This window comes from Python bivittatus, unplaced genomic scaffold (assembly GCF_059951505.1).
Source record: "Python bivittatus isolate LINGU-HERP-01145 unplaced genomic scaffold, Pbiv_v1 ctg000850_np1212, whole genome shotgun sequence".
NCBI classification, from domain to species: domain Eukaryota; kingdom Metazoa; phylum Chordata; class Lepidosauria; order Squamata; family Pythonidae; genus Python; species Python bivittatus.
Window position 1 is genome coordinate 48,090,981 of NW_028277112.1, and position 26,869 is coordinate 48,117,849.

The window sequence follows — 26,869 nt, forward strand, 5'->3', positions numbered from 1 at the left end:
CCACTGGGACCCCGCCGTCGCTTCTCGCCTCGCCCCTTCTCCGCTGCCTCCTGGTGCCAAAATGGCTGGAAGTAGCGCCGGTGCCCGGAACAATATCCCGGATTATGAGACTGTGGAGCTGAACACTCGGGCGTTCCACGTGGGCGCATTTGGGGCTCTGTGGAAAGAGGCGCTGCGCAAGGAAGATGTGTCTCTCCAGCAGGCAGAACCTGCCGACGACGAGGCGGCGGTGACTGAGGATTTTCTCTGCACGCCGGAGATCGCGGCAGAGCTGAGGACTGTGTGCAGGTAGCTCATCTCGCTTCCTGGCTAACCGTATGTCGCGTTGCAATTTTGCGACCCCCGGGACGTATAAATCTCACCCCTTTTGACCTCAGTCGTGGTTTATTTACGAATAAACCTGCGTGGAATGGGCGTGTGTGCAGCTTCAGTTACAGCTTATCCACACACGTTCCTGCTCGCTCGCTCGCTCTATCTAGCTATCTATTTATCTATCTTTCATATTTGTATGGCCGCCCGTCTTACAAAAGGCGACTCTGGATGTCGTACCATCAAAACCCCCATAAAATGACAATATTAAAAACAGTCCACAATTAAAACATTAATATTATTATTAAAAGTCTAGGAGAGAACTACAAACAATGTAGCCACCTCATTAAATCACCATTTCCTTAAAACCCCCAAGCCTGTTGACACAGCCAAGTTTTGAGGGACTTCTGGAACCAATAGAGGCGAATATGTGTAGCTCAGGGTTCAACTGTGGAGTCCTTGGGGTTCTCTGAGCTTGGTTCTTTTCTTGCAATCGTTTCATTACCCGGCTAGGTAACATCTTAGCTGGATAATGAAACGTTTGCAAGAAAAGGACCAAGCTCAGAGAACCCCAAGGACTCCACAGGACTTCTGGAAGAACATCAAGGATGGCACCAGTCTCACTTCAAGGGAGGTGATGTTCCACAGGGTGAGTGACATCCTGAACTGAATATCCTACTAACTCTTTCTTGATGACATGACCTCACACTCCATCTCCTGAGCGTGATGGAGCCTCCATCTCCTGAGGCAGGTTGATGACGTTCAAAGGTGCTCCAGCATGAAAAAGCACTTTCCCTTGTATGGTAGCAGAAAATCTCCCAATTCTAGGGCACGTAGAAAAGGAACCTTCAGAGGCTGAGCTCCAGTTGACCCCGGCAGGTCTGCTGTGGGACCACCCCTCACATCTGGCTGCTGGCTTTGCATCTCCATAACTATTTATGCTGTGGTACCAGACAGACCAGACACCTTAGTGGTGTAGTCAGTTCCTTTGCACTCTTAGTGGTTGACACTTGGGAATATAAACCTCGTGGAATGCAGATCTTATAGAAGATAGAGAATTAAAATAAAATCTTCACAGGATTCCTGTGGCCACCCCAACAATCAAGAAGTTGATATTCTTATGGCAAGAACTTTTAAAACGTGCATGAGCGGGCTGACCTGGCATGTATTATTGAGACCTGGCTAGGTCCGGAAAAGGGGGGTGGCCCTCTCGGAGATATGTCCAGCTGGGTTTTGGGTGTGGCATCAGCCGAGACCCCAGGGCAGGGGTGGAGGTGTGGTGATTGTCAGCCAGGAATCTTTTACGGCTTTCAGGGGTGTTGCACCATAGGTTACCAGATGTGAGACCCTGTTCCTTCAGTTGGGCTCTAAGGATCAGTTGCGATTGTTGCTATTGTACCAGCCTCCTTGCTGCATAGCAACCCCCCTGCCTGATCTCCTTGACTCCATTTCTGAGTTGGCAGTGGAGTTCCCCAGACTTATGGTCTTGGGGGACTTCAATCTGCCTTCTCTAGAAGTGCAGTCTGAGGTGGTTCAGGAGTTCATGGCCACCATGACAGACATGGGCCTATATCCCAGGTCACCCAGAGCCCAACATGGAACAGTGGTCACACACCAATCTGGTGTTCCTGTCGGAGCAATGGATATGTGATCTGAACTTGGAGGAGCTCTTGGTGTCTCCCTTGTCATGGTCAGATCATGCCCTGATTACCATGGGATTCTCTAGCACCACTATTCACTGCAGGGAGGCTGAACCCATTAGATTGGTCCACCCCCAGTGACTGATGGACCCAGATGGGTTTCAGAGGAAGCTAGGGACTGTTCCTGCTGATCTGCTGCATGGTCCATCTGAACCCTTGGTCGCTGCTTGGAACAGGGGGAAGGCTGAAGCTTTGGATCAGATTGCGCTCATGCAGTCTCTCCCCTCTTGTGGATCCCATCACTCCCCATCGTTCACAGAAAGGCTGAGAGAGATGAAATGAGAGAAGAGTGTCTAGAGCATTGTTGGCATTCAACAGGGGAGGAACTTGACCAAACATGGGTTAGAGCTGCTATTAAGGCCTATCTTGTGGTGGTAAGGGCAGCAAAGCATCAGTACTTCTCCACTCTTATTGAGTCTGTGGATAGGTGTCCCACAGTCCTGTTTGGGTGACATGTGCCCTCTTGAGTAAAGGAGGCTTGGAGAACCCCTTGCAGGGGTGTGTGGAAGAATTTGTTCAGCATCTGTTGGACAAAGTTGCTTGTATTCGCTCACAGTTGGATGCTGGCCTTATTGCAGCTCTGGAGGAGATGCTTGGGGAGGACTCTTGCCTGGTTATCTGGGAACAGTTTGAACCTGCTGGACCTGAGGAAGTGGACAGGGTCCTTAGGACTGTGAGTTCAGCCACCTGCTCTAGATCCATGCCCTTCCTGGCTTGTTAAAGCGGCCCGGGGGTATCGTGTGACTGGGTTCTAGTGGTGGTGAATTCTTCTTTGAGTGAGGGGGTTGTTCCTTTACACTGGTTCACCCTCTCAAGAAGCCATCGCTGGACCCTACTATACTGGGCAATTTTTGTCCAGTATCTAACCTCCCCTTTTTGGTGGTTGCGCAACAGAAGAAGGAAGGCATGCTACGGCTCCCATTTGCTAGGGAGCTATACTTGGCAGGACCTAGGGGGCAGGCCTTTTCTGCTGTGGTGCCCGCCTTATGGAACATCCTCCCCCCTGAAGTGAGGCTGGCTCCATCCCTGTTGATTTTCCAGATGTGCCTCAAAACCTGGTTATGCCATTAGCCCTGGGGGCCCCAGGAGACTGGCAAATACTGAAATGCCTTCATTGTTATTAACATCTGCCATTCTCTCTTAGCCTTTGTGATTTTTAAATTTTTTTGAATAATAATTGTTTTTGTATGTTAACTGTTTTATAATCTTGTACGCCGCCTAGAGTCACTTTTTTGTGAGATGGGTGGCCATATAAATTGAATGAATGAATGAATGAATGAATGAAAGAAAGAAAGAAATAAAACCCTTTTGTGATTTCAGTCTCTGGCTCAGGGTTAGATGCTACGTGTCCAGAATCATGCAAACCAAAGACATGCTGCAAAGGGTTTTCAAGTAGGCTCTGAATAGTTCCTCCAGCAAAGCAGAGACTGGTTGGAGCAGAACCTGGGAGCAGCGGTGCAAAAAAAATGTAGAGCGTGAGCTATCTAAACACCTCCCTCCCCAAAGCCCAACCTGGAAAAATGGGGAATTCTGGGAGTTGAAGTCCACACATATTCAAGTTACTTTATTTATTTATTTATTTATTTATTTATTTATTTATTTAATCAATTTATATAGTCGCCCATCTTACCACAGGCAACTCTGGGACGGTATACAACAAAGCTAAAAACAGTAAAATACAATAAAAATATATAAAACAAAATAAAACGGAATAAAAGGATGTTAAAAATACTACCAAGTTTGAGAAACACTGCTATAACTGATTGGTTGAAATGTAAGAGGGACGGCAGTTGAAGGAGCAGGGAAGGCCTCGAGTACTCTAACTCCACTCATACTGTTGCTGACTTGTGGGGAGGGGCAGGCTTGTATGGGTGGGAGTGAGTGTTTCCCCTCCTTACAAGAAGAGCAATAGCTTGAAGGGAAGTGGTTTTGAGGGAGAAGCATTACAGGAAGGAGATAGAGGGAAAGGGGAAATGGTCAGTTTCCATTTACTTTTAATAGAGTGGTATGAAAATCTCTAGCAGTAGTCGTGATGGAATGTATCTACGTAGAGGAGGGTGATGTGAGAGATCAAGACTATCAGGAAGGAGGGGGTGCATTTCAGGAAGGGCAAGGAGACAAGAGACAACACATCCCACAGGAGGAGCGTGGGAAGCTTAAGAAGTTCAGGATAGCCACTCCCTAGAATCTCCCAGCGTATATCCACTAGTTGCACTAGCATAGATTTAGTCTGGCAAGATTCTGCCTATAAGGTGCAAGCAAATAAAGGAACTTAACTGGACTGCTTGACCATTGTTCTTGGGCTGGGCCTGACAGTAATACTGGCCATATCAGTTCCCATAGACCTGAAATGAATCATCTTCAAAGAGGAATTGTGGGGAGATGGGCGGGGACAAGTCCACTAAATAAAATAAAATAAATAAAATAAATTGGGGAAGAGCCTGCTCGAACTCTGAACCCTGTGCAACTACACAAGCTTTCCCATTGGTAGGTGACAAGGGGTAGTACATAGTCAGGAACCCACCCATCTCCCTGAAAGTAACCTATGTTACCTTCTGTGGGGGCAGCAACACAAGGATATTATATTGTATCAGTATCCTTCCTCCCCTCTCAAGGTTCTTGAGGATTTTATGGACAAGATTTTGCACTTTATTTTAGTAGAAGCATGAAACTGCTTTGCCCTTACCTTTTTCCAAAATGTTTTTTGAATATACAGCCCAGCCTTCCACTCTGATATTTTCTGGTAATCTCCCATCCAAGGATTAACCAAACCCACTCTGCTTAGTTTCCAAGTTCAGACGAGGCCGGCCAACGTTAACCCCCTTCGAGTTCTCTCCTCACTTAATCAAGTCCTATTAAATTCAGGGGCTCATTTTTTTTTCAGTGTAAACATAGATTTAGGATACAGTCTGCAGCCTAATTATACTTTCAGCCTGATCACATATATGTTTGCTCAGAATTAAGCCTCTCTGAGATTAATGGGGAAATATAACGCAAAGAGTCAATACCAACTTAATAGCACATAATCAGTCAGTCGGTCAATAAAACTGTACCCATAAAAAGTGGAATAGTAGCTTCCTTCAAATGGATTTAGGCTACGTTATAACCCATTATTGTGGTTTATTGGGCTTTGTCATTGACTACTGAACTCTCTCAGTGAAATGATGATAATAGCATCAATACTTGCAGGATACTTTTAAACCCCTGTTTTAGCTTGTCTTAACGCCCCACTGCAATACTACAGGGGCCCACATTCAAGGACTGCTGAAACCTATATTATATTATTGTTATGCCCCAGCCAACTCCATTTGCAGGATGGGGGTAATCACGTCCAACCTTTTGACACAGGATGTATTTTTTAAAAAAGTGTTTACACACAAAACAAAAATAAGACCCCTTTTTTCATACAATGCAAGGCCGGTGCTTCTCTATAATGCTCTCGAGGCTGGAATAGATTCAAAGTCCTATGTTCGAGGGGTGGCGATGCTGTCAGTCACCAGATCTTCTGACCGTGCAACTTCCCCTTGGAACTGCAGCCTCAGTGTTTGTCCTAAAGCCCAAAAGTTTATCAAAGAGAAAGCTCAATAATTTGATTTCTATCCTACCTTTCATTCAGGTGTTCAAGGTGGTAGAGAGAATGCTGTCTTCCCTATTTTTCCTTTTTTTATAGTAATTTTATTAAAAATTACAATTAAAAAACTAATACAAACTAAAAAAAAAAGAAAAGCATAAAAAGAAAAAAAGAGAAACTGCAGAAAAGAAAAACATAGAAACATAGAAAAGAAAGAAGAAATAAGAATATAGTAAAGAAAAATAAAAGAAATATATAAAGAAAATACTTTCCCCTCCACAATAAGTACAGGTGAAACTCGAAAAATTAGAATATCGTGCAAATGTTCATTTATGTCAGTACGGCAACTCAAAAGGTGAAACCAATATATGAGATAGACGCATTACATGCAAAGCGAGATATGTCAAGCCTTACTTTGGTATAATTGTGATGATTATGGCGTACAGCTTATGAAAACCCCAAATTCACCATCTCAGAAAATTAGAATATTACATGACATCAATAACACAAGGATTGGAAATAGAACAATATCGGACCTCTGCAAAGTATAAGCATGCATGGGTACAGTGGAACCTCGGTTTACGAATTTAATCCGTTCTGTGACTCAGGCCGCAACCCGAATTGGTCGCAACCCGAAGGAAATTTCCCCATAAGGTTCAATGTAATTACCGTTAATCCGTTCTGGCGTGGAGGACAGGGAGGCGGCTATTGCTTGGAGGGAGAGTCCCCCTCCCTACAACCACGTGTCAGGGGCAGAAAATGGCCATGGACCACGTGTCGGGTGGAAAAAGGGCCGCGGACCACGTGTCAGGGGCAGAAAAATGGCCGCGGACCATGTGTCACGGGTGGAAAATGGCCGCGGACCACGTGTCAGGGGCAGAAAAATGGCCACGGACCGTGTCATGGGAGGGAAAATGGCCGCGTATCCTGCTCGTACCCCGAGGCAGAGTTCGCAAACCGAGGTAAATTTTTGCGGCTGGAGCTGGTCGTAACCCGAAAAGTTCGTTAACAGAGGCGTTCGTAACCCGAGGTACCACTGTACTCAGTACTTGGTTTGGGCCCCTTTTGCAGCAATGACTGCCACAATGCGGCGTGGCATGGATGCTATCAGCCTGTGGCACCGCTGAGGTGTTATGGAAGACCAGGATGCTTCAATAGCGGCCTTCAGCTCCGGTGCATTGTTCGGTCTCGTGTCCCTCGTCTTTCTCTTGGCAATGCCCCATAGATTCTCTATGGGGTTCAGGTCAGGCGAGTTTGCTGGCCAATCAAGCACAGTAATCCCATGGTCACTGAACCAGGTTTTGGTACTTTTGGCAGTGTGGGCAGGTGCCAAGTCCTGCTGGAAAATGAAGTCAGCATCCCCATAAAGCTCGTCTGCGGAAGGAAGCATGAAGTGCTCCAAAACCTCCTGGTAGATGGCTGCGTTGACCCTGGATTTAATGAAGCACAGTGGACCAACACCAGCAGATGACATGGCTCCCCAAATCAACACAGACTGTGGAAACTTCACACTGGACTTCAAGCATCGTGCATTGTCTGCCTCTCCATTCTTCCTCCAGACTCTGGGTCCTTGGTTCCCAAATGAGATGCAAAAGTTGCTCTCATCAGAAAAGAGGACTTTGGACCACTGGGCAACAGACCAGTTCTTTTTTTCTGTAGCCCAGGTAAGATGCTTCTGACGTTGTTTGTTGTTCAGGAGCGGCTTTACAAGAGGAATACGACATTTGAAGCCCATGTCCAGGATCTGGCTGTGTGTGGTGGCTCTTGATGCACTAACTCCAGCCTCAGTCCACTCCTTGTGAAAGTCCCCAACACTTTTGAATGGCCTTTTCCTGACAATCCTCTGCAGGCTGCGGTCATCCCTGCTGCTTGTGCACTTTTTTCTACCACACTTTTCCCTTCCACATAACCTTCTATTGATGTGCTTTGATACAGCACTTTGGGAACATCCAACTTCTTTTGCAATTACCTTTTGGGGCTTTCCCTCCTTATGGAGGGTGTCAATGATGGTTTTCTGCACAACTGTCAGGTCAGCAGTCTTTTCCATGCTTGTGATTCCTACTGAACCAGCCTGAGCGACCATTTAAAGGCTCAGGAACCCTTTGCAGGTGTTATGGATTCATTAGCTGATTAGAGTGGGACACTTTAAGCCTAGAATATTGAACCTTTTCACACTATTCTAATTTTCTGAGATTGTGAATTTGGGGTTTTCATAAGCTGTATGCCATAATCATCACAATTATACCAAAGTGAGGCTTGACATATCTCGCTTTGCATGTAATGTGTCTATCTCATATATTGGTTTCACCTTTTGAGTTGCCTTACTGACATAAATGAACATTTGCACGATATTCTAATTTTTCGAGTTTCACCTGTATAAACAATTTTAGTAACTTACCACTTTCTCCTAAAATACAACAAATGATCTCTATAAACAAATCCTTAAAGCCTTATTATTTCAGACCTGATCAGCAAAAGTCCATTAAGGGTTACTTGAGATAACATATTTATTTTAACATTCATCAGATAAACCAACTTTATATTTCTTCCTTTTACTTTTAGCAATCTTGATCTTTAGTCCCTTCAAATAATCTCCTAGAACTTGATTTCTTTTCATTTTTTCTTTGTCCCTTCTCACAAAATTCTTCAAAGCTTTAACAAGACTCTTTTGTGTAAATCCAATAGAGGAAAATTATCCAGGTCACTCTCTTGGTTTGCTGTTTGTATATTCCTTTTAATTATTAAGACATCAGCTGGTTTCTTTTGTATGTCCAGTGTAGCATCTTTCTCCATATCATTCTTGTAGCCTGTCCTTTTTAAATCCACTTTCAGATCACTCTCAATCTTGTCTGGTAAAACATGTTCCTCTTCCATAACATCTTTTAAATACAGTCTATCTATAATGGGAGACATTCTTAAAATTAACTTCTGCTTCCATTTTTCAGAAATATCCTTCAATAAACTATTTTGCTCCATTCTGTATTAGTAAGTCAAATTTAAGTGTTCTCTTTTAATTGTAATCTTTATTTCCTTCTAGTTCCCTCTAGTGTCCAACTTTGAAAATCTCATCCTATCATGTTTTTTTAAAGAGAATTCAAAGCAAAAGCATTTTCCCAGGGGAAGGATTCTTATAATTAATTCCAAAATCTTATTTCAAATCCATCTGGACCCTTAGTCTATTTGTAACTTTCCAAAATCAACATTCTAATCACCCTTTTGCTGTTAATTCCAGAAGAAAGTTTTTTAAAGTCCTTGAACTTGTATTTAAAACTTCTTTCACTAAAGATTGAAGGAAAATCACCTGGTGCTATAAAACTTGTCAATCTAAAGGTTCCTAATAGCTGAAAAGCAGTTAACAACAATTTCCAAAGGGAAATATTTCCTTTTCCAATTTGAAAAGGAAATATGCAAACCCCATATCCTTTCAAAGGTGCCAACCATAGTTTGAGCAAGATGGCTTGGCCTCATCTCCCAGAGCTTGAAACCTTCCAGAGGCCGCTGTCTTGCAGTCTCTTCATGAAGAGCAGGTGTCTGGAGCCCTTGTGGGCAATCTCCAAGTCCTCTCCTTGTCCGGAGAGGAATTACGAAGAGCCTCTACTCGCCAGCTCTTTGTTCTGCCACAGTCGTCTTCAGTTTGCCACTTCTTCCCCAGAAGTCCTTCCCTATTTTTCCCTACAGCTACAATCCTGTGGGGTTAGGATGAGAAAGAGAGAGATTGATTCCAAGCCACCCCAGTGATCATTTGAGAGTGATATCTCTTTTTGGTAGGAATGCTCTGCTCTTCAGTCTGTATTAGAGTTAAATATTAGCTGTGGTATTTCCAAGTCTGATATCTATCGATTCCTACATGAAAAGGGAAAATCTCAACTATATGAGTGACAGCACTGGGACCTGAAGCCTGTAGATGTCCTTTTCCTTTCCAAACATGAAACCACACTTGAGTATTTTAGAATAAAATTGCACTATTTGTGTGCTTGCTTGTTGGTTTTTTTAAAAAAAGGTTGTTGCATTATATTGGTGTTTGGATTGGCTATGTGCTGTAAAATGAAATGCAAATAGTTCAACGGACCGAGCAAGAGATTGCAATCAGTTGGGATCTGTGCAAATATGTATTGCAGGGTATTTTCTACTTTGGATATTTACCAGAAAGACTTTGGACAGATACAGTATGAAGCAACTATAAAGAGGGGACTTCATTTTGAGGAAAGCCAAGTCTATCCTTTAAAATAGAGTCTGTACATGTGGTTTCTGTTTATAGCATAAAATTTCTCCTGACATCCTTTTTTGTATATTTATATATTTCCACGGCAGCCAAAGATGTGGGGAGGAGAACGCACGTCATTAAGATGACGTTGGGGTCATGGGAAAACTTCACCACACATTGTGCGTGGAGGCAGATTAGGAGCTACTAACCTTTGTCTCAGCTCCTTGTTTCTTAATACACGAATGCCTAGTTTTTACTAACAGGAAATGAGCAAAGGCTGTTCTCCTATACAAAATCACTACTGGCACTAGAAGTTAGTGTGGTAGACAAAAATGTTTTGCCTGGTACAGTAGTTTTCTGTGTTAAAGAACTGTTAAATGTTTTAGTTACTCCTTACTTTTTTTTTTGCATCATAAAAGAACATTCCTCTTTCATGTGAGTACCCACCAGGAATCAGAAGTTGGTATTTATGAGCAATGGGTTGGCTTTCTTCATTCTAATTATGAAAAATAGTCTGCTTTCTACCAGTAGTCTTAAGGACAGACTTGGTTCATGCTCTTTATTTGCTGAACCATGGTAACAAGCCTCAATTCTCTGGGTTCACACAACCCACTAAGCCATAAACATTGTTCAGAAACCACAATAGCTAGTCTATTGAACACACTAATCAGAAAGAAACTGATTACATTGTGTTTTAATGTGATGTGTGAATTCAGCCATACTGTTTAGGGTTGTAAGAAAAAAATCTGCAGAATCACTGGACGTGAAAACATTTTCTTGGCAATTATCTAGATTTACTTTCTACATGTAGTTGTATCTTAATATGTTTCTATATGTTCCTATATGTTTACAAGTTGACTTCTTACAAGCATAAAATTAATTTTTTATATTGTTTTAGCATTGCTTCGCTGAAGAGTTCTGATAAAGAAGATTCAGAAGTGATACCTGAAGATACCAACTTAATAACTCTTAAGTATATTGAATTTCATTTCAATTGCAATTCTGATTAGTTCAGAGTTTGTTCTAAGCCATTATTAATTTTAAGTATAGTTTGTGAACTAAGGCAGTGAGCAGATTTATAAAACATGCCAAGCCAAAGCAAGCAAACTGTGATGGCTTAGTTCAGTTAGTTTGCCTGACTCAATACTGCTAGCATGTAATTTAGGTCGTTGCTGAGTGCTAAATTTATGGGGTATCTGTGCAAAATGCCATACTTGTATTGCATTGTATGCTAACATGCAAAGAGATGCTGAATTTTTCTCTATAAGGCCTCTGGGCCCCCTCTGTTGGCAGGTCCTTTAGGTAATAGCAAATATTCTGCTTACAACTCTTCCCAATAATTTCTGGACACATATTTGGTTGCTCTAATGCCTCCATTTTAATGGATCCCTTTATCATGTTGTTGAGCTTTTTGCTAGCGCAAAGCTTGCACTGCATGTGGAACCCTAGTTTATATTCTTGTTAAATGTGAGATGAATTCTTTGTTGTTTCATAAGCATTTTGTAATTTATTACGGCTTGGTTAAGCTGAGTCAGGGGGCCCTGGACAGACCTGGAATGTGGAATGTATGGCATTGGTACTTTTTCAAACTGGCTTGGTCAAAACTGGCAAGTCACAAAATAGCCTTGGCTAATTATCAAGCACCCATTGAGCAAAAGGAGGTACAGTGGGAGGGGACACAGACATGGATATTCTTGGCTGTTCCCTTCCTTTGGAAAAGCTTATACCCCCAAGGCAAGTACAGTCTCCACTCTTAGAAACTTGTGGAGAATGGCTAAAACTGTTTTTTGCCCCTTTGTTGATTAAGTAGCTAAGGGAAGATGGGTGCCGTTGTAGTTTGCTGTTGTCTACAGTTTTATTGTTTTTTATTACATTGTTCCTTGCATTGTGTTTTGGTTTTGTACACGGCCTAAAGCCTCTAAAATGAAGCGGAAGCGGCTTATTATCTAATAAATAAATAAATAAATAAATAAATAAATAAATAAATAAAGGTGTAGTTAACAGCTGTACAGTTCCCCTGCTTTGTTCAATGGAGGGAAATTAGTGTTTCAGAAGATAAGAAAGAAATAAAAATGTAACTGAAGAGATGTAACATAAATGATCTCCCCTTGCCTATTGATTTTTCCTTTTAATTGTTTTCTATAAAGTTCCAAATTTGCCTTATTTGAGAGACTGAGACACTTAGACAAGTTAAACCAGTAATTCTGATTATTGGTGCTTCTGATGAATGGGTCTGTCTATATGAAAAACACAGAAATAGCATTAAAAGCAAGTACAGCTCTGTAACTGTGATTAACCTTCTTCCAGCATGTTGTATTTTCAACCATCTTAGATCAGGTATAAAAGAAGTGGAGTGGCCATATGTCTCCCTTGGCCCCAGAGAATTTCTCCCTTCCACCATAGTGTCAACAGTCTTTAACATTGGATGGCAATCTGCCTCACTGCAAAGTAAAACTTCTAACATTATGTATATTTGCTAATTAAAGTCAAGGAACTTTATTTTTGATCATTGACCAACCTTTACTCACTAATCAGGGACAGGCCCATGGACAAAGTTAAAGAGGGGAGGGAAAGGGCAAAGTTAAGCTGAGGTACTTGAGAGTATCTGGGCCCAGAAGGAGTGATAGGGAACTGTTTTCTGACATTATTTTTGGTAAATGGGTCTTGTCTGACCTTGTCCGTATGTTCTCAAAATTCCAAATGTGACTTTGGCTGTTCAGATGACCTACTCCTATATGAAACTCTTTGCAGAGCTGCCCAGGATCATCCCATATATCCAGAGGGCAGTTAGTTGTGAAATCATTCTGTATAATTGATTCTCACACTACTCTTCTTGGATATCTTCTTCAGCAGAGGAAACAACAGAAAATCAGAAACACAAGTCTATTGAAAAATAACCCACACTAACTAAGTGCTCCATTACCAAAGTAACAACCCAGTCTCCCACAAGAGGAGCTGTATAAGAACATTATTTAGATGAGTACCAATACACCAACAATGCAGAACATCAGAAAAAGGAAAGAGGTCACCTATACAACATCTTCCAACAAAATGGATAACCACGTAACTTTATCAAAAAGTGCCTGATACTCAACCCACTACAGCTCAACCAACAAAAGCTGTGAAAAAGATAACACTACCATACATTAAAAATATCTCAGAAACAACCAACAGTCTATTACAACTACATGGCATCAGTGTAGAACACAAACCAGCTAAAGCCCTCCAAAGCATCTTAAGTAAACGAAAAGACCCAGTAGCCCAAGAAGAAAAAACAGGAGTCATCTACAATATACAATGTAAGGACTGTAACAGCCACTATGAAGGACAGACAGGCAGAAGACTAGCAGAGCACATCCATGAACACTAACTAGCAGACAGAACACACAGTGAAAACTCCTTAATCTCACAGCACAGCCTCTCCAGCAGCCAACACCCAGATAAGCAGGGATTAACACCAGGCAAACAATGAAGCAGAAAACAGTACCCTAATCAAGGAACTACCAAAGAGAAAACCACACCTCCACCAATACTGGCTGGACAAGCCACTGTATATTAACAGGGAGCAAACTCCTCACTCCCTAGCACTGATGATGTTACCTAGTTGGGTAATGAAAGTCTGCAAGCAAACAACCAAGCTCAGAGAGCATCAAAAAGGTCATGATGACGGCTGTAGTGGTGTGATTGGAGCTCCACCTTCTTTTTATAAGTATCACACATGAAAAATAGGCTAAGCTCCATTCACACCATCATGGACATCATCTTGATTTTTTTGACCATACCTTGCAGAAAGCTCTGGATTCTCAGAAGTGGAAGATAAGTGTATTAACATTTCTTCCCTCACTTTCTAGGTCCTGCCTTTACATTTGGATGATCTAAGTTGTTTCTTAATTATTTATTAATAAAGCTCTGCATCCTTGAAAATGTAAGCTCTTTCAGTACCTACAGTGGCATACAAGTATATTTAAAATGTTACACACTATAGTAAAAGCACTTGACATCATATTATTTAAATAAAAACAGAAAAGGCAGCAAATATAAGGCAGATATAGTTAATCTGTCAACAGACAGAATTAGTGAAAATATGTAAGTAGAAAAAGGTGCTGAAACACTTATAGGACTGACAGTTTGTTAAAGGAAAAAGTAGTTACCCAAATAATAATTGTTTATTCTGTTGGAAAATAGTTTTTTGTTATCTTTTCAGTAGAGACAGGGATAAAAAGAAAATTATTCTAGTATGCAATGGATGAGTAAGAAGCTCTTTCTGTCTGTGTTGATTTGTCTAGAATGATTCTTTCTTTTTTTTTGCCCCAACCCACTCTTAAGAACATTGCTTCCTGCCCTATTGATCTTATATCTCAGATAATTTTGAGACCTAGCAATCAGAGCCAGTAGTAAAATGTTGGTTATTTTAAAATGCCTGTTTATCCAGATGAACTTCTATTGGTATGTATTACTTTGATTTATCATAGTTTACTGTTGTCAACATATTTTGAATCATGCGTTTGATATAGTTTGACACCTATAGAAACTCACACCATTGTAAACTTGTTTCCAAAACTCTGCAAGATAAATTGTCTTCTAACGAGGATTTTACATAATACCTGCTTAGACTGCTTGATGAATGCACTTGTATTGGAAAGTTGTTGAGTTCTAATGTGGTGTTTAATTCTGGTATTTATAAGGTTTACTTAAAAGAGCATTAGACCCTGCATTTGGACTTATGAATCCATTCTTTTTCCTTCCTTCCTTCCTTCTTCCCATTTATAGAATTCGGCAGAAGGCTCTAGAGAGGCGAGAAGAAACCATCATTGTTGACCGTGCATGTAGACAAGAAACTTTTATTCACGAGATGGTAAGGCCTCCCTTCTTGCTACTGCCATCTGTATATTGCATGTTTAGGTTATTCCAGCTACACAATAATTACAGAACTGCAGTTTTTATGTTCTAATGTCAAGAAAGTCTTGCCACAATAGCTGTCACAGGGTGCAGGTTGATAGAAGTTGCATAGGAATTCTTGACCTTGTGTTTTATTCTAAGCCAAGTATGACATTTTGGCAATTTAATCAGCAGCCCTAGGAATTTGACAGTTTGTGTGGAAAGGAAATACAATGTCCTTTTGCTTGTTTATCCAGAATGTTGTAAAAGATTGGAATTGTTCCCCAGTATCACTTGCTAATTAAGATGGATTCTGCCATTCACATGGCTTGATCAAGCTCTGCTTCAGGCATACTTCCCTATACCTTCTTAAACTGAAGAAGATGGGCCTATATGGGAAGTGACTGCACTTTCCTTACACCTGCCAAGCTTGCAATAACTTCCACAGTTTTGCAGTTAAAGGCACACCTCTTAATACAGTGGTACCTCGGGTTACGAATTTAATCCGTTCTGTGACTCTGGTCGCAACCCGATTTGTTCGCAACCCAAAGCAAATTTTCCCATAAGGTTCAATGTAATTACTGTTAATCCGTTCCGGCGTCCACGGACCATGCATCAAGGGCGGAAAAACGGCCGCGGACCACGCGGCAGGGCGGAAAAATGGCCGCGGACCATGCGGCAGGGCAGAAAAATGGCCGCGGACTGTGTGGCATGGGCGGAAAAATGGCCGCGGACCACGTGGCACGGGCGGAAAATGGCCGCAGACCACGTGGCACGGCGGAAAATGGCCGCAGATCCGGTTCGTGCCCCGAGGCGGAGTTCGCAAACCGAGGTAAATTTTTGTGACCAGAGCTGGTCGTAACCCGAAAAGTTCATAAGCAGAGGCGTTCGTAACCCGAGGTACCACTGTATTATTGACAGAGATCATACCTTGATACTGATTGCTGGTGGACAAAGAAACTTCTGTAAATATTTCTTGAGAAATGTCTGATTTATGGTCAGCTGAGCTCATTATTTGGACACATGCATGAATTGCTGGTTAAGATAAAATCATAGCTGGATTTCCTTGGACTAGAGTTAGCCCTTAGAAATGCAGCTACATCAATTATTTAATTTGGCAGAAAATCGCTTGATGATTTATGAAATACTGATGATGATGCTAAAAAGCATAGATGCCAATAGGATGGAACATCTTTATTTCAAAATTTCTTGATTCTCCCTCTGTGTATGACAATACACAGGGCAGACAATCTGCTTAAACCCATTCTCTCATGGTGCAGTTTAGATGTTAAGACTACAGTTGTGACTTGGTCTTGGATCATAAATACATTATATTTATTTATGGTCCAGTGGTCCAATTTATGCATGATTTCCCTGAATAAACTCCACTTAAGTCAGTGAATTATGCACCCCACTGATGGTAATGAAGTTGATCAATGAAGTTCTTAGCAACTAACAGTGAATGGAGATGTTTTCTCCCTCTCTCAGTAGGCAAACAAAAATCCATTCAGTGAGGTTCAATTGGGGTGGAATTATGAAACAGGAGGCATTACTTCTTGCCACACATAGTTCAACAATTGAATTTGCTGACCATAGATTTATGGAAGTTGAGGTATATACCATCTCCAAGATAAGAAGTAGAGATAATATTTATCTAAAGCTAGTAGACTTACTATAATATCTGGTTGATTGCTCTGGGAAACAGGGAGGTAGATAAACCTTCTCTTTATTTTGATCTAGTAAGGCCCTTGTTACATTCACTGATCAGCTATGGCTAAACATTTCCCAGCATAACCCTTGCAATTGGGGAACATCCTTCTTGTAATCTGTTTCTTATTACATCATGTTCTAATATTGATTCTTTGGCTCCACATCTCTTTACGGATGGTCATGATAACAACACTGAAGGCTGCATTCAGTCCACTCTTCCATAAATAACAAAGTGAGGCAGAAATTGAGAATCCTGAAACTATGGGAGTACACAGCCTTTCCCCCTATCTGGCACCCTGTGTTGGGAGGAAATTCTGAAAATTGCTTTCCCAACAGTTCTGAAGGATTGGGAATGGCTGATAGAGTATCTATGCATGTGTTTTGATTTCTGTTGCTGGAAACATCAGACTAACATTCCAATGTATTATTTTCCTAGGAATCCCATGCAATTGGAAAGAGGCCAAAAGATCCAGGGAATCTAATTGATGAAACGGAGCTTGTTTTAACTCTCAATATTTTTTATCCAGTTATATTTCAAAAGGTTGGTAATTAAGCTTAGCATCTATTTTAATGGCTTCTTAACAAATAGATCAGTTTATTTGGAAGAATCTTGTGTGGGAAATTATAGCGTACTGAAGTTTTGCAACATTTCCTTGACAAAATGGAATCTACAATCCTAGATTCCTTTCACAGTTCAGTGGCCTGTCTGGGACTGCAGTTGAACATGGCTTCTGTATCCTCCCTTAGACATGAATACAGATTTACAGAATACAGGAAAGCTGAGTATCCTCTATGCATGCAGAAAATCCCAGGTCCAGTTTTTGGCATTCTGAGGTAGAGAAGGAGGGACTCCTATTTGAAACCCTGTTGCCAATCAATATAGAGACCTACTGAGTTATCTGGACTAATGAACTGATTCTGTAACTAAATCACACCTCACACCAAGCTATTGTTTATTTAACTGTGGGTTGATGAGTAAATTACAGTTGAATAGGTTTGCACAATATGCCGGGCTAACGCCAAATGAAGTACATTATGATAGGAACCCAGCTTGATAAACTTTCTTTGTACTGTTTGTATCCAAATGTATTCTTCAGTTAAGGATGGCATTAGGGCTGCTAGATGTGGGCTGCCAGAATCCAGATGGTTGCTAGACAGCAGCAAAGAGATCTCCTGGATTTGGGCAGTTCAGATCTGGTAGTCTTTATGATATAAATCTCATATGTGGTAATTCTCCAACTTGGATGATATTTACTCTTCGCTTCCTGCAAGGAACAGCTTAAAGCAAAGGCAGTATTGTCTATTATACATCTAGATATGGAGAAGCAATGAAAGAGTTGACTGGTTACATTCCTTGCAGCAGGTTGAATGGCTGGTTTCAACTTGCTAAACTACAACTACACAGATTACATTTTGACTTAGCCTGATGCGTGAATTCAGCCAATCACAAATGTTTTGATTGATCATCCCTTGCCCTCTCTATCTCTGTTTTATAGCATAAGCTCCGAAAGCCGTATCAGACGCTGTTGGTCCTAGGGACCCAAAAACTTACCGAGCTCCGAGATCGCATTTCCTGTGTTAGTGACCTTCAGATTGGTGGGGAGTTCAGCAATCACCCTGATCAGGCCCCAGAAAATATCAGCAAGGTATAATAACATTGATTTCTAATGCATTCCCAAAGAGGGAAATTTAATTCTAAAACAGTTTCTTAAAGTTTGAATTACTGATCCTTTGAAAATATGCTTATCTACTCCTGGGGAAAACAAACAAGGTTGTTTCTACAGGTTCTTTTTTCTTCATTTGAGCAAGTAATAACTAGTTGAATTGAATATAAGTGGGAACTAAGTGGACTTTTTATGTTTTTAAGCTAGCCTTTTTATTTTTCTATTTATGAATTATAGTTTTAGATTGCCTAATATCTAGAGTTCTCAGGGAAGTGCAGAAGAAAACTGAAAATGTAAAAAAAGCTAAGGATTAAGCCATCATGATAAATTAAGGTGACTGCTGCATATCTAAGAGAGAGAGTCAGTTTACTATCAAGTTTTAATCAGGTCAACTTCTTCCTTGTTATATATCTGTGAGGAATCTTGAAAGGGAGTAATTTCCCATTAAAAAAAAGCTATCCATTACTTTGATATGTTTTTTATATTGAGCGTATTTAAATATTGACATATATGTAATAATTATTTTCATATAAAACCTGTTTTTACAAAAAAAAAATGTATCAAGCGTAATTTTGTTGAATTAAAAACAATACTATCTGGTGGATTTGAAATACACAGAGCAGTCTTAAGGTGGCTTGCTTGGAAGGCAGTTTCTTGGGATTTTCTGTGCCAGTTCCTCCTGGTTTTCTATAAAAGCAGGCCAACATGCTGCTTATTTCTCACTTTGTAGCGGGGAGTCTGTCTCCGTCTCTTCTGAGGGAATGTGACAGTTGTAAGATAAGGATCAGGTCAAAAGGAGACCAACCATTAGAAGCATATATTCGTCATCTCCAGACTGGAGCAAAGATTCCTAGAAGGCAAGTGGTGTTGAGGGCAAGAAAGATCCCATCTTGTCTTCTCATACAGCCACTTTTAGCAACAGGAGTGAGCTGCTTGTCTGCCCCACAGAGTGCAGCCCATAGTGGTGGCAGTGGCCAAAGGCCAGCATCCCCACCCCTTCTCCAGACGTTTTTCTACAGAGAGATACATATATGCCCATGTTCATACTCACCCCTATCCCCATGGTGGGGATGATGGGAGTGTGTGGGGGCTTAACCACTTGTGAGGAGCTGTGGTCAAGTTGTTCAAGAGCTGCAAGTTTCTTGCTAGCTACAAGATGGAGTGGAAGGATTCTCCAACACATTTCCTTTCATAACAGTCTTCCTACTAGTGAAATGGAGGCAGCCATTAAGATTTGACTGTTCCGGGAAGCCTTCAGAGTGAAATATAAATGGCCTGCAGGCAGTGGCTGATTTACTGAGAGAATGTTTTTATCTTGCATTAAGATGCAGGTTGCAAATGTGGAGTGTTTGCAGCTTAGATCTGGCTGTGATTGAAGTGGCCCACAGGCCAAAGTAAATGAATAAATGGCCATTTTGAGTGAATTAAAATGCATTTTATTAATTTAAAGAAAGAACATTTCATAGTGGGGGGTGGTTTTCTCTAACTCTGGTCATATTTCAGTGACAATGAAAAAGCAAAGAAAAAACTGGGGGGGATCAGTCTTCATAGTTTGCCAGTATGCGTTTGTGGCACTAAAACTTTACACTTCTGGTGCCCATTTAAAATGTTAGGTCAGAGATACCCATGTTCTAAATGTCATGGCTGAGAAAGCATGGAGAAGCATTAATAACTATGCCAAATACCTTTTAAGCTGGTGTTGTTTAATGAAAGCTCTCCTTAGGCTGTTATTTGCTGGAAGAAGCAACACAAGGATAACAGTGGGAATGCAATTGTAGTGATAATTATAGTGGTTTCAGTCACTTGTGACTTTGTTAGGCACATGATTCGGTTTACAGAGAATTCTTTTGTATATTAAAAAGAAAAAACAAGCTACCTTACTGTAGTGTCTTGGCTTGCAGTATAAATAATGAACTTTTTTTTTCAGCTGCTGGAGAAAGGTTATGTCCATTGGTAATGTGCTGATACATATCAGTAAAATGCTGTCTTTGTAGACAAATTGTATTTCTGTATAAAATGCTTACCCCTATCTAGAAATGAAATGATATTTTTGTAGTGTTTTGGGACTACGATAGCATTTAATGGAGGGGAAAGAGAAAATATGACATGCATGCTCTGTGCAGGAAAGATATGTATTACTTGGTTAAATTCATAAAAATCACCAATTTGCCAGACAAGTGCCAAATTGTAGCATGTTGATGGAGACAGGTAGATTGGATGTCTTCTAATTTGAATGAGTGGTGTGTTGGATTCTAAATAGTTGGAGGAATAGCTATTTCTGCACAGTTGTAGAAATAGCTTTATGAATGGAAAGCTATGAGAACCACTCCGATGCTAAATATAGTTCTGCTTGGATTAGAGACTACCAGAAAATCTCAGAACTGTGGAATAAAGTTGGAAATCAAAATAACATGCCAGGAGAAAGCCAAGGAAACAACATGGATCATCCATGAAGTTACTACTCTGAGCAGAGAACTAGTATATTTTGTGAATCTATTTATGGATAGGTTGGGGGAAAAAACAAACATATCCATTTCTGCGTAGTAATCATAGGTTTTCCAAGTCGTATTAGTTGTGTGTATATTATTTAGTCTGTTTAGTACTGGGAATGAGATTACTAAGGATGGGGATTGCTGTTGGTAATGTATCTCAGGGCTTTAATAGTCTGTAAGTGTCAGACTTTAGGATTAGCTAACCAGAGGAGAGATAGTGCCTGATATATGGGTTACCCTTTTCTTCTAACAAAATTGTCCTGAGTCTGAGCAATATCCTCCTCATTCCCTTTCTCTGTAGTTGCCAATTTCGACCCAAGAGTTATTCTGGAGGACCTGTTGGATGATGTGTCTTTCTGCTTCTATCATACATCCAATATGGTCCCACTGTTGACTGATATAGTGGTAAGGTTAACATCATCTTGAGGCATTTTAAGGAAAGGGCTAGACTCTGTAAACCTTCTGTAGAGTCTAGCCTTTTCCGTAAAACGCATCAGGCTATTGCTATAACTTCAAGCTACTGATGCATCAAATATTGCTATAATGATGAGTTTAGTTGGCATTTCAAAAATTTAACTGGAGCACATGGAGATGTGATATTCTATGTATTCTGATTAGCAAAGTAATGCTTTTTTCTTTCTTTATCTTTCTTCCTTTTCCCCAGGATCTCTATAAATCTGCCTTCTTTTATTTTGAAGGTGTTTTTTATAATGACAGCAGGTATGCTGAATGCAGAGACTTGAGCAGGTAAAGAATTATTGCCATGTGTGAATCCCAGTCTTACTAACCTAGAATGCCTCTCCAGGAAGTTAGCTGCAATTGCATGGTTGAATTACTGACCTGAGAAGTGACCTGTGAGTGGGACATTTCCATGTTAGGGTACATCCAGATGCTGACTTAACAGATGACATGTAAAGTTGGAGAGCAGGGAAGAAGCACTTTTAGTCGAGCGAAACTCCTTCTTTCTACTAACCCAGATCTCTTGATTTTGGAGCTTGACCCTTGGAGACAGGGCTTTTAAAATGGTGAGGGTAGGATTGCAGAGCAAAATTAGGGAGCAGGTGGATTAAGCATCATTCTTCTGCCCACTAATTTTATTCTCCAAATGCTCTTCAGCTTATGTTTTTTTTCTTCAAAAGAATTTCTAGTTCTGGCCTTGGTTCCCAGCCTTTGGTCTGCAAATATTGCTGCACTCCGGTAGTCAGAAGTTCTGGGAGCTATCACCTGACAGCTGCAAACTTCAAGCTGGAATTTGCTGCATGTCTAAATGCATCAGCAGTTGCCTCGTGGCTCTGAGCAGGCTGTCTCTTACTAAAATTGCAGGGATTTGAAGAGATCCCACTATTCTTTGTAAAAGTTAGTGTCCTATCTGATAATGTTAGCTCTGCTCTTAAGGCAGTGGTATCAACACCTTAACTGTAACATGCTTTTTTCTACCTGATCTGTTTGTAGTTCCGTGGATCATGCTCTAGGGCTAAATTTAGATCTTGCCCAGCATGCCAAGATAAAATGTTTTTGTGGTTGTTAAGAACATGTTCAAATTCTAGCTTGGATACCTGGTTTCTTGACATGTTTTCTTTGATGATTGCTATAGCGAAAGAAATAATTAATTTAGGGAATGGAAATATTGTTTCTGCTAATTTCAGGACAATTATTGAGTGGGCAGAATCCCGTGACCGAGGTTATGGAAATCTTCAGGCTGCTAAAATGGAAGACTATACCTTTAATGATTTGAACATAAAAATAGGTTTCCCATACCTTTATTGTCATCAAGGAGACTGTGAGCACATTGTTATTATCACAGATATCAGGTGAGCTAATATTTCTTTGCAGTCTCTCTGTTAAGAGGGAAACTGTTTGGAATTTGGGATTCTTTATGTTGCAATTCTTTTTTCACATGTTAGCAGTGCAAAGGGGTTATCATCTATAATTATGCTTTGTCAGCTGATACTCTGGGGATCCATGAACTTTCATCTCTTCCCCACCTACCTCGCCATTCCAGGTTTACTGACCATGTTCAGTTTGTGCAGGCTAATTTGCGTGTGGGGAGGTATTTGGAGAGAATGCAGATTCTTTCTTCCTGCTTCACTTCTGTAGCTCCTTGTTCCTTTCTTTAGATATTGGTTTTCTCTAATTGATAGATGTATGCTTACTCTGTAGCCTTGGTTGCCTTGAAACAAATACTATCCATTATTATAATGGTGCCTGTCTCTCTTTCTCTTTCATTGTAGTTATTTAGTCTAATCAATCTCTTTCTTAATCTTTTATCTTGCAAGGCTTATTCATCGAGATGACTGTCTGGACAGAAGTCTCTATCCCTTATTAACCAAGAAACATTGGCTATGGACTAAAAAGTGTTTTGTATGCAAGATGTACACAGCCAGGTGAATAATAACATGGATATTTCAGTTGGAGAGGCTAAATTTGAACAACACCCAATAAGAATCAAAACCACTGTAACAATAGTCAACACAAGGAAAGCAAAACAAAGTTAACCCAGCATTTTTCAAACTTGGCAACTTTAAGATGTGTGGACTTCAACTCCTAGGATTCCCTGGCCTGCATGCAGTGAATTTTTTTGGAGTACTGGACTACAACACTGAAGTAACGTAAGGAATAGACTTTCTGATCAGTGTGTTACATTTTAGACCAGTGTTTTTCAACCTTGGTAACTTTAAGATGTATGGATTTCAACTCCCAGGATTCCTTGGTCAGCATGCTGGCTGGGGAATTCTGGAAGTTGAAGTTCATACATCTTAAAGTCACCAAGGCTAAAAAACACTGTTTTAGAATATGTCCTGAAAATAATGTGACTGTTTGAAATGCATCAGGAACATAAATAAAGCAGACTTAAACATGTTGATTCTTAAAGTCATTTTAAAGTCACCAAGTAAGATGAAACCCCTGGCCCCTTACAATAAACCAACATTGTTTTACTTCTAATCTTATTACTTGCTTTGAAGTTATAAAAGTGAGTTATTTGGCTTTGGGTTTTTGGTCAGAGAAAACAAAACAAATGTATGGACTTCAACTTGGCGTGCTGGCCAAGGAATCGTAAGAGTTGAAATCCACACATCTTAGAGTTGCCAAGGTTGAAAAACACTGAAGTAACGTAAGGAATAGGCTTTCTGACTGGTTTGTTACATTTTAGAGCAGTTTTTACATCTTAAAGTCGCCAAGGCTAAAAAACACTGTTTCAGAGTATCTCTTGAGAAAATGCATCAGGAACATAAAGAAAGCAGCCTTAAATATGTTGATTCATATAATAGCTGTTTCGTTTTCCTTGTTTTCTTCGTTATGCCCTTTGAAACAGAATTTCAATCTGGAGATTTCATATTATGAACAACCACTTCAGGCAGGTAATACAAACCAGAGATCCCCTTTGTAGTGAGTTATTTACCTAAACTTATCATGTGTACTTCTGATGCCAATATCATTTATTTATCCTTGGTGTTTTGACCTGGTCTCTGACCAAAAACCCAAGGCCAAATAACTGGCTTTTATAACTCAAAGCAAGTAATAAGATTAGAAGTAAAACAACGTTGGTTTTTTGTAAGGGGACAGGGGCTTCATCTTACTTCCTGAAATACTGTAGGTTACAAACAGTGCTATGTGTTTGCTATTTTCAGTAATGGAGGGACTTTATCACTTTAAAACATAGGAGATGTGTATTCATAGAAAATTCCTCTCCATTAGCTTTATTCTAGACAGTGCTCTTTCCTTCCACCATATATTTATTTGATTTAAATGGTTGCCCAACTCACAAAAATTACTTTGGACAGTTTACAATTGGTTGGAAACATAAAACAAAGGAAGAGAACAAAACAAACTGAGAGCCAGTTTGGTGTAGTGAGTAAGGCGCTGGGCTAGAAACCAGGAGGCTGTGAGTTCTAGGCCTCCCTTAGTCACAAAAGCCGGCTGGGTGACTTTGAGCCAGTCACTCTCTCTCAGCCCAACTCACCTCACAGGGTTGTTGTTGTGGGGAAAGTAGGAGGAGGGAGGAGTATTAGGTATATTCTCTGCCTTGAGCTATATAAATATATACAAAAAGGTGGGATAAAAATATAATAATAATAACAACTAAAAACCCATGTCCTTGGGAAGGACTCGATAGGTGGATAAACATGCCAAATCCAGTTTAAACATCTGGCTGACTGTATGACCAACCATAACTAAAAATAAAACACAACAAACACCCAGAACAGAAAATAAGATAACCAAGGTGAACTGTCACGTATCCCGCTCTTTCATTTCTGGATGGGATCATCGTACACTGGCCTGAGCCTCGGGGGGTTTCAGGGCCTTATAGAAGGTCAGCAGGGTTGAGGCCATCCAAATCTCTTGAACAATGTTGTCCAAACTTGGCCACTTTAAGATGAGTGGAGTTGAAATACCAGAAATCTGGGAGTTGAAGTCCACTCATCTTAAAGTGGCCAAGTTTGGACAACACTGTTCTAGAAGAATGTTGTTCCATGTTGTCCATATAACTAAAACATTTGGTAGGTTGGTGAGGAAATGCAGAGCAATACTTCTGTAGACTATTTATTAATTTTTTGGACTATTTGCTATTAATGTTACTCCACAAATGAAAAACTGAGGAAGAGTGAAGAACTCTAACAGTATTGCTGCTTCTCACATGAAGCAGAGAAGTTGTGCAATCTTGGTCTCTGTGTGTGATGTTGCAGTCATAATTACCGTATTTTTCCGACCATAAGATGCCCCCATGTACAAGATGACCCCCACTTTTCCAACCCAAAATTAAAAAATCAATATTTTAAAGATAGTGCAGAACACATTTTTATTTAGTAATTAGTTAACATTTACCTGATACACTCGGTGGGAGGAGGTCCAAACCGTCTCTCTGCAGCTCTGTTTCCAGGCTCTTTTGCATAATTGATTACATTCAAGCACGATAGCTTGTCTCTGCAAACAGCCTTCCTCTAATTGGTTTGTTCAGCATCAGCTGACGTCAGTTACATCAGGCTCGTGATTGGAGGAAGTCTGTTTGGGAGACAAGCTATTTCACTCGTGATTGGAGGCTAGCAATAGGAGGAAGCCTCTCTGCAGAAACAAAGTATGGGCAGTTTTGCAACCGCGTGATTCTCGGCTGACTTCCTTGAATAAGATGCCCTTCAGTTTTTAGGGTAAGGATTTTAGAAAAAAGTATCGTCTTATAGTTGGAAAAATACGGTACACCCAACAGCTTTCTTTAATATGCAGGGAAAAAACTGAAGTCTGGTTAGATACAGATCTATTTTCATATAGAGTTAAAATCAGCAAGCTTCACTCACTTTTAATATTCAGAAACCTTTACAAACATGAGTGTTTCAATGTCTGTTGGGGACTGAGGCAAGCATGGTTAGAGGTACCTGAACATGGGATGAATCTTTATTGTTTAGTAACTTATGGTGTCATGGTTTTATGATTATAATAGTATAATTGTAGATTGCATGTATTTTTAATATATCAATCATTTTTGAGAATTTTTTTTATTATGGTACTGTTATGTGTATGTTGCTGCTTGTAGACTGATTAGAGTAACATATTGATGTGACTTCAGAGCACTATGAATGAATGAACGAATGAATGAATGAAATGTTATCTTCCAAGTGACCCTCTTTGTATTGGACCCTACAGGTGGGTAACCAATGAAGACAGTCTTGCTCCTCAAGAGCCCTCATTCTTTTGCGATGTCTGTTTCCAAACACTCCATTATGATGCAGATGGGAACAAGTTGGGGGAGTTCCTTGCCTACCCATATGTTGATCCAGGGATTTTCAACTGAGACTTCTCAAAGAAGAAAGAAAATCAAATAGTATGGTATCATCTACTTTAGTGCCTGCTGGAACATGTAGCATCCAATACTGTGGTTAAGCAATGGACAGCTTTTTTTCAGTGTTTGTACTTTATGTTTATACACACACACATGCACACGCACATACATCTATGTATTCCATTTTATTATTACATCTTGATCAATGTCCTAAATACAGTTGCTTACTGCATTTCAGAGGCCAATGAAAGCTGAACTCCTTTGCTTTACAGTGGTATCAAAGTTCAGGCATGTCAAAAAGTCACTTTCAGTCTCCCCCAGACTATGTCCATGGTCTGCTTCTAGGAGGCAGGAAAAAAGATATAGTCCTTTCCTCTGCTTCCTGAAGAATTACTTGGAGGAGGAAAGACCAATGATCTGAATGGTGTCCCTGCTTTGGCTTGGCATCCTGGAACAGCGGCTCCTTATTCATCTTTGCATTGATTTAGAAGGATGAGACAAAGCTTTTTTAAGGATATCATTATGTTTGTTTTTTAGTGCTTTGTTAATAAATGTTCTTCATATTTTA

General features: G+C 40.4%; 1 protein-coding gene across 1 annotated transcript; it reads left to right on the forward strand.

Moving 5' to 3' along the window:
* SNAPC3 (small nuclear RNA activating complex polypeptide 3) lies at positions 1–26,869 on the forward strand. The gene is made up of 9 exons (XM_007440332.3): positions 1–288; positions 10,683–10,757; positions 14,555–14,639; positions 16,809–16,913; positions 17,869–18,018; positions 21,193–21,275; positions 22,175–22,339; positions 22,805–22,912; positions 26,166–26,869. The coding sequence occupies exons 1-9, from the start codon at positions 62–64 to the stop codon at positions 26,311–26,313; spliced, it is 1,146 nt and encodes a 381-aa protein (XP_007440394.1). The 5' UTR covers positions 1–61; the 3' UTR covers positions 26,314–26,869.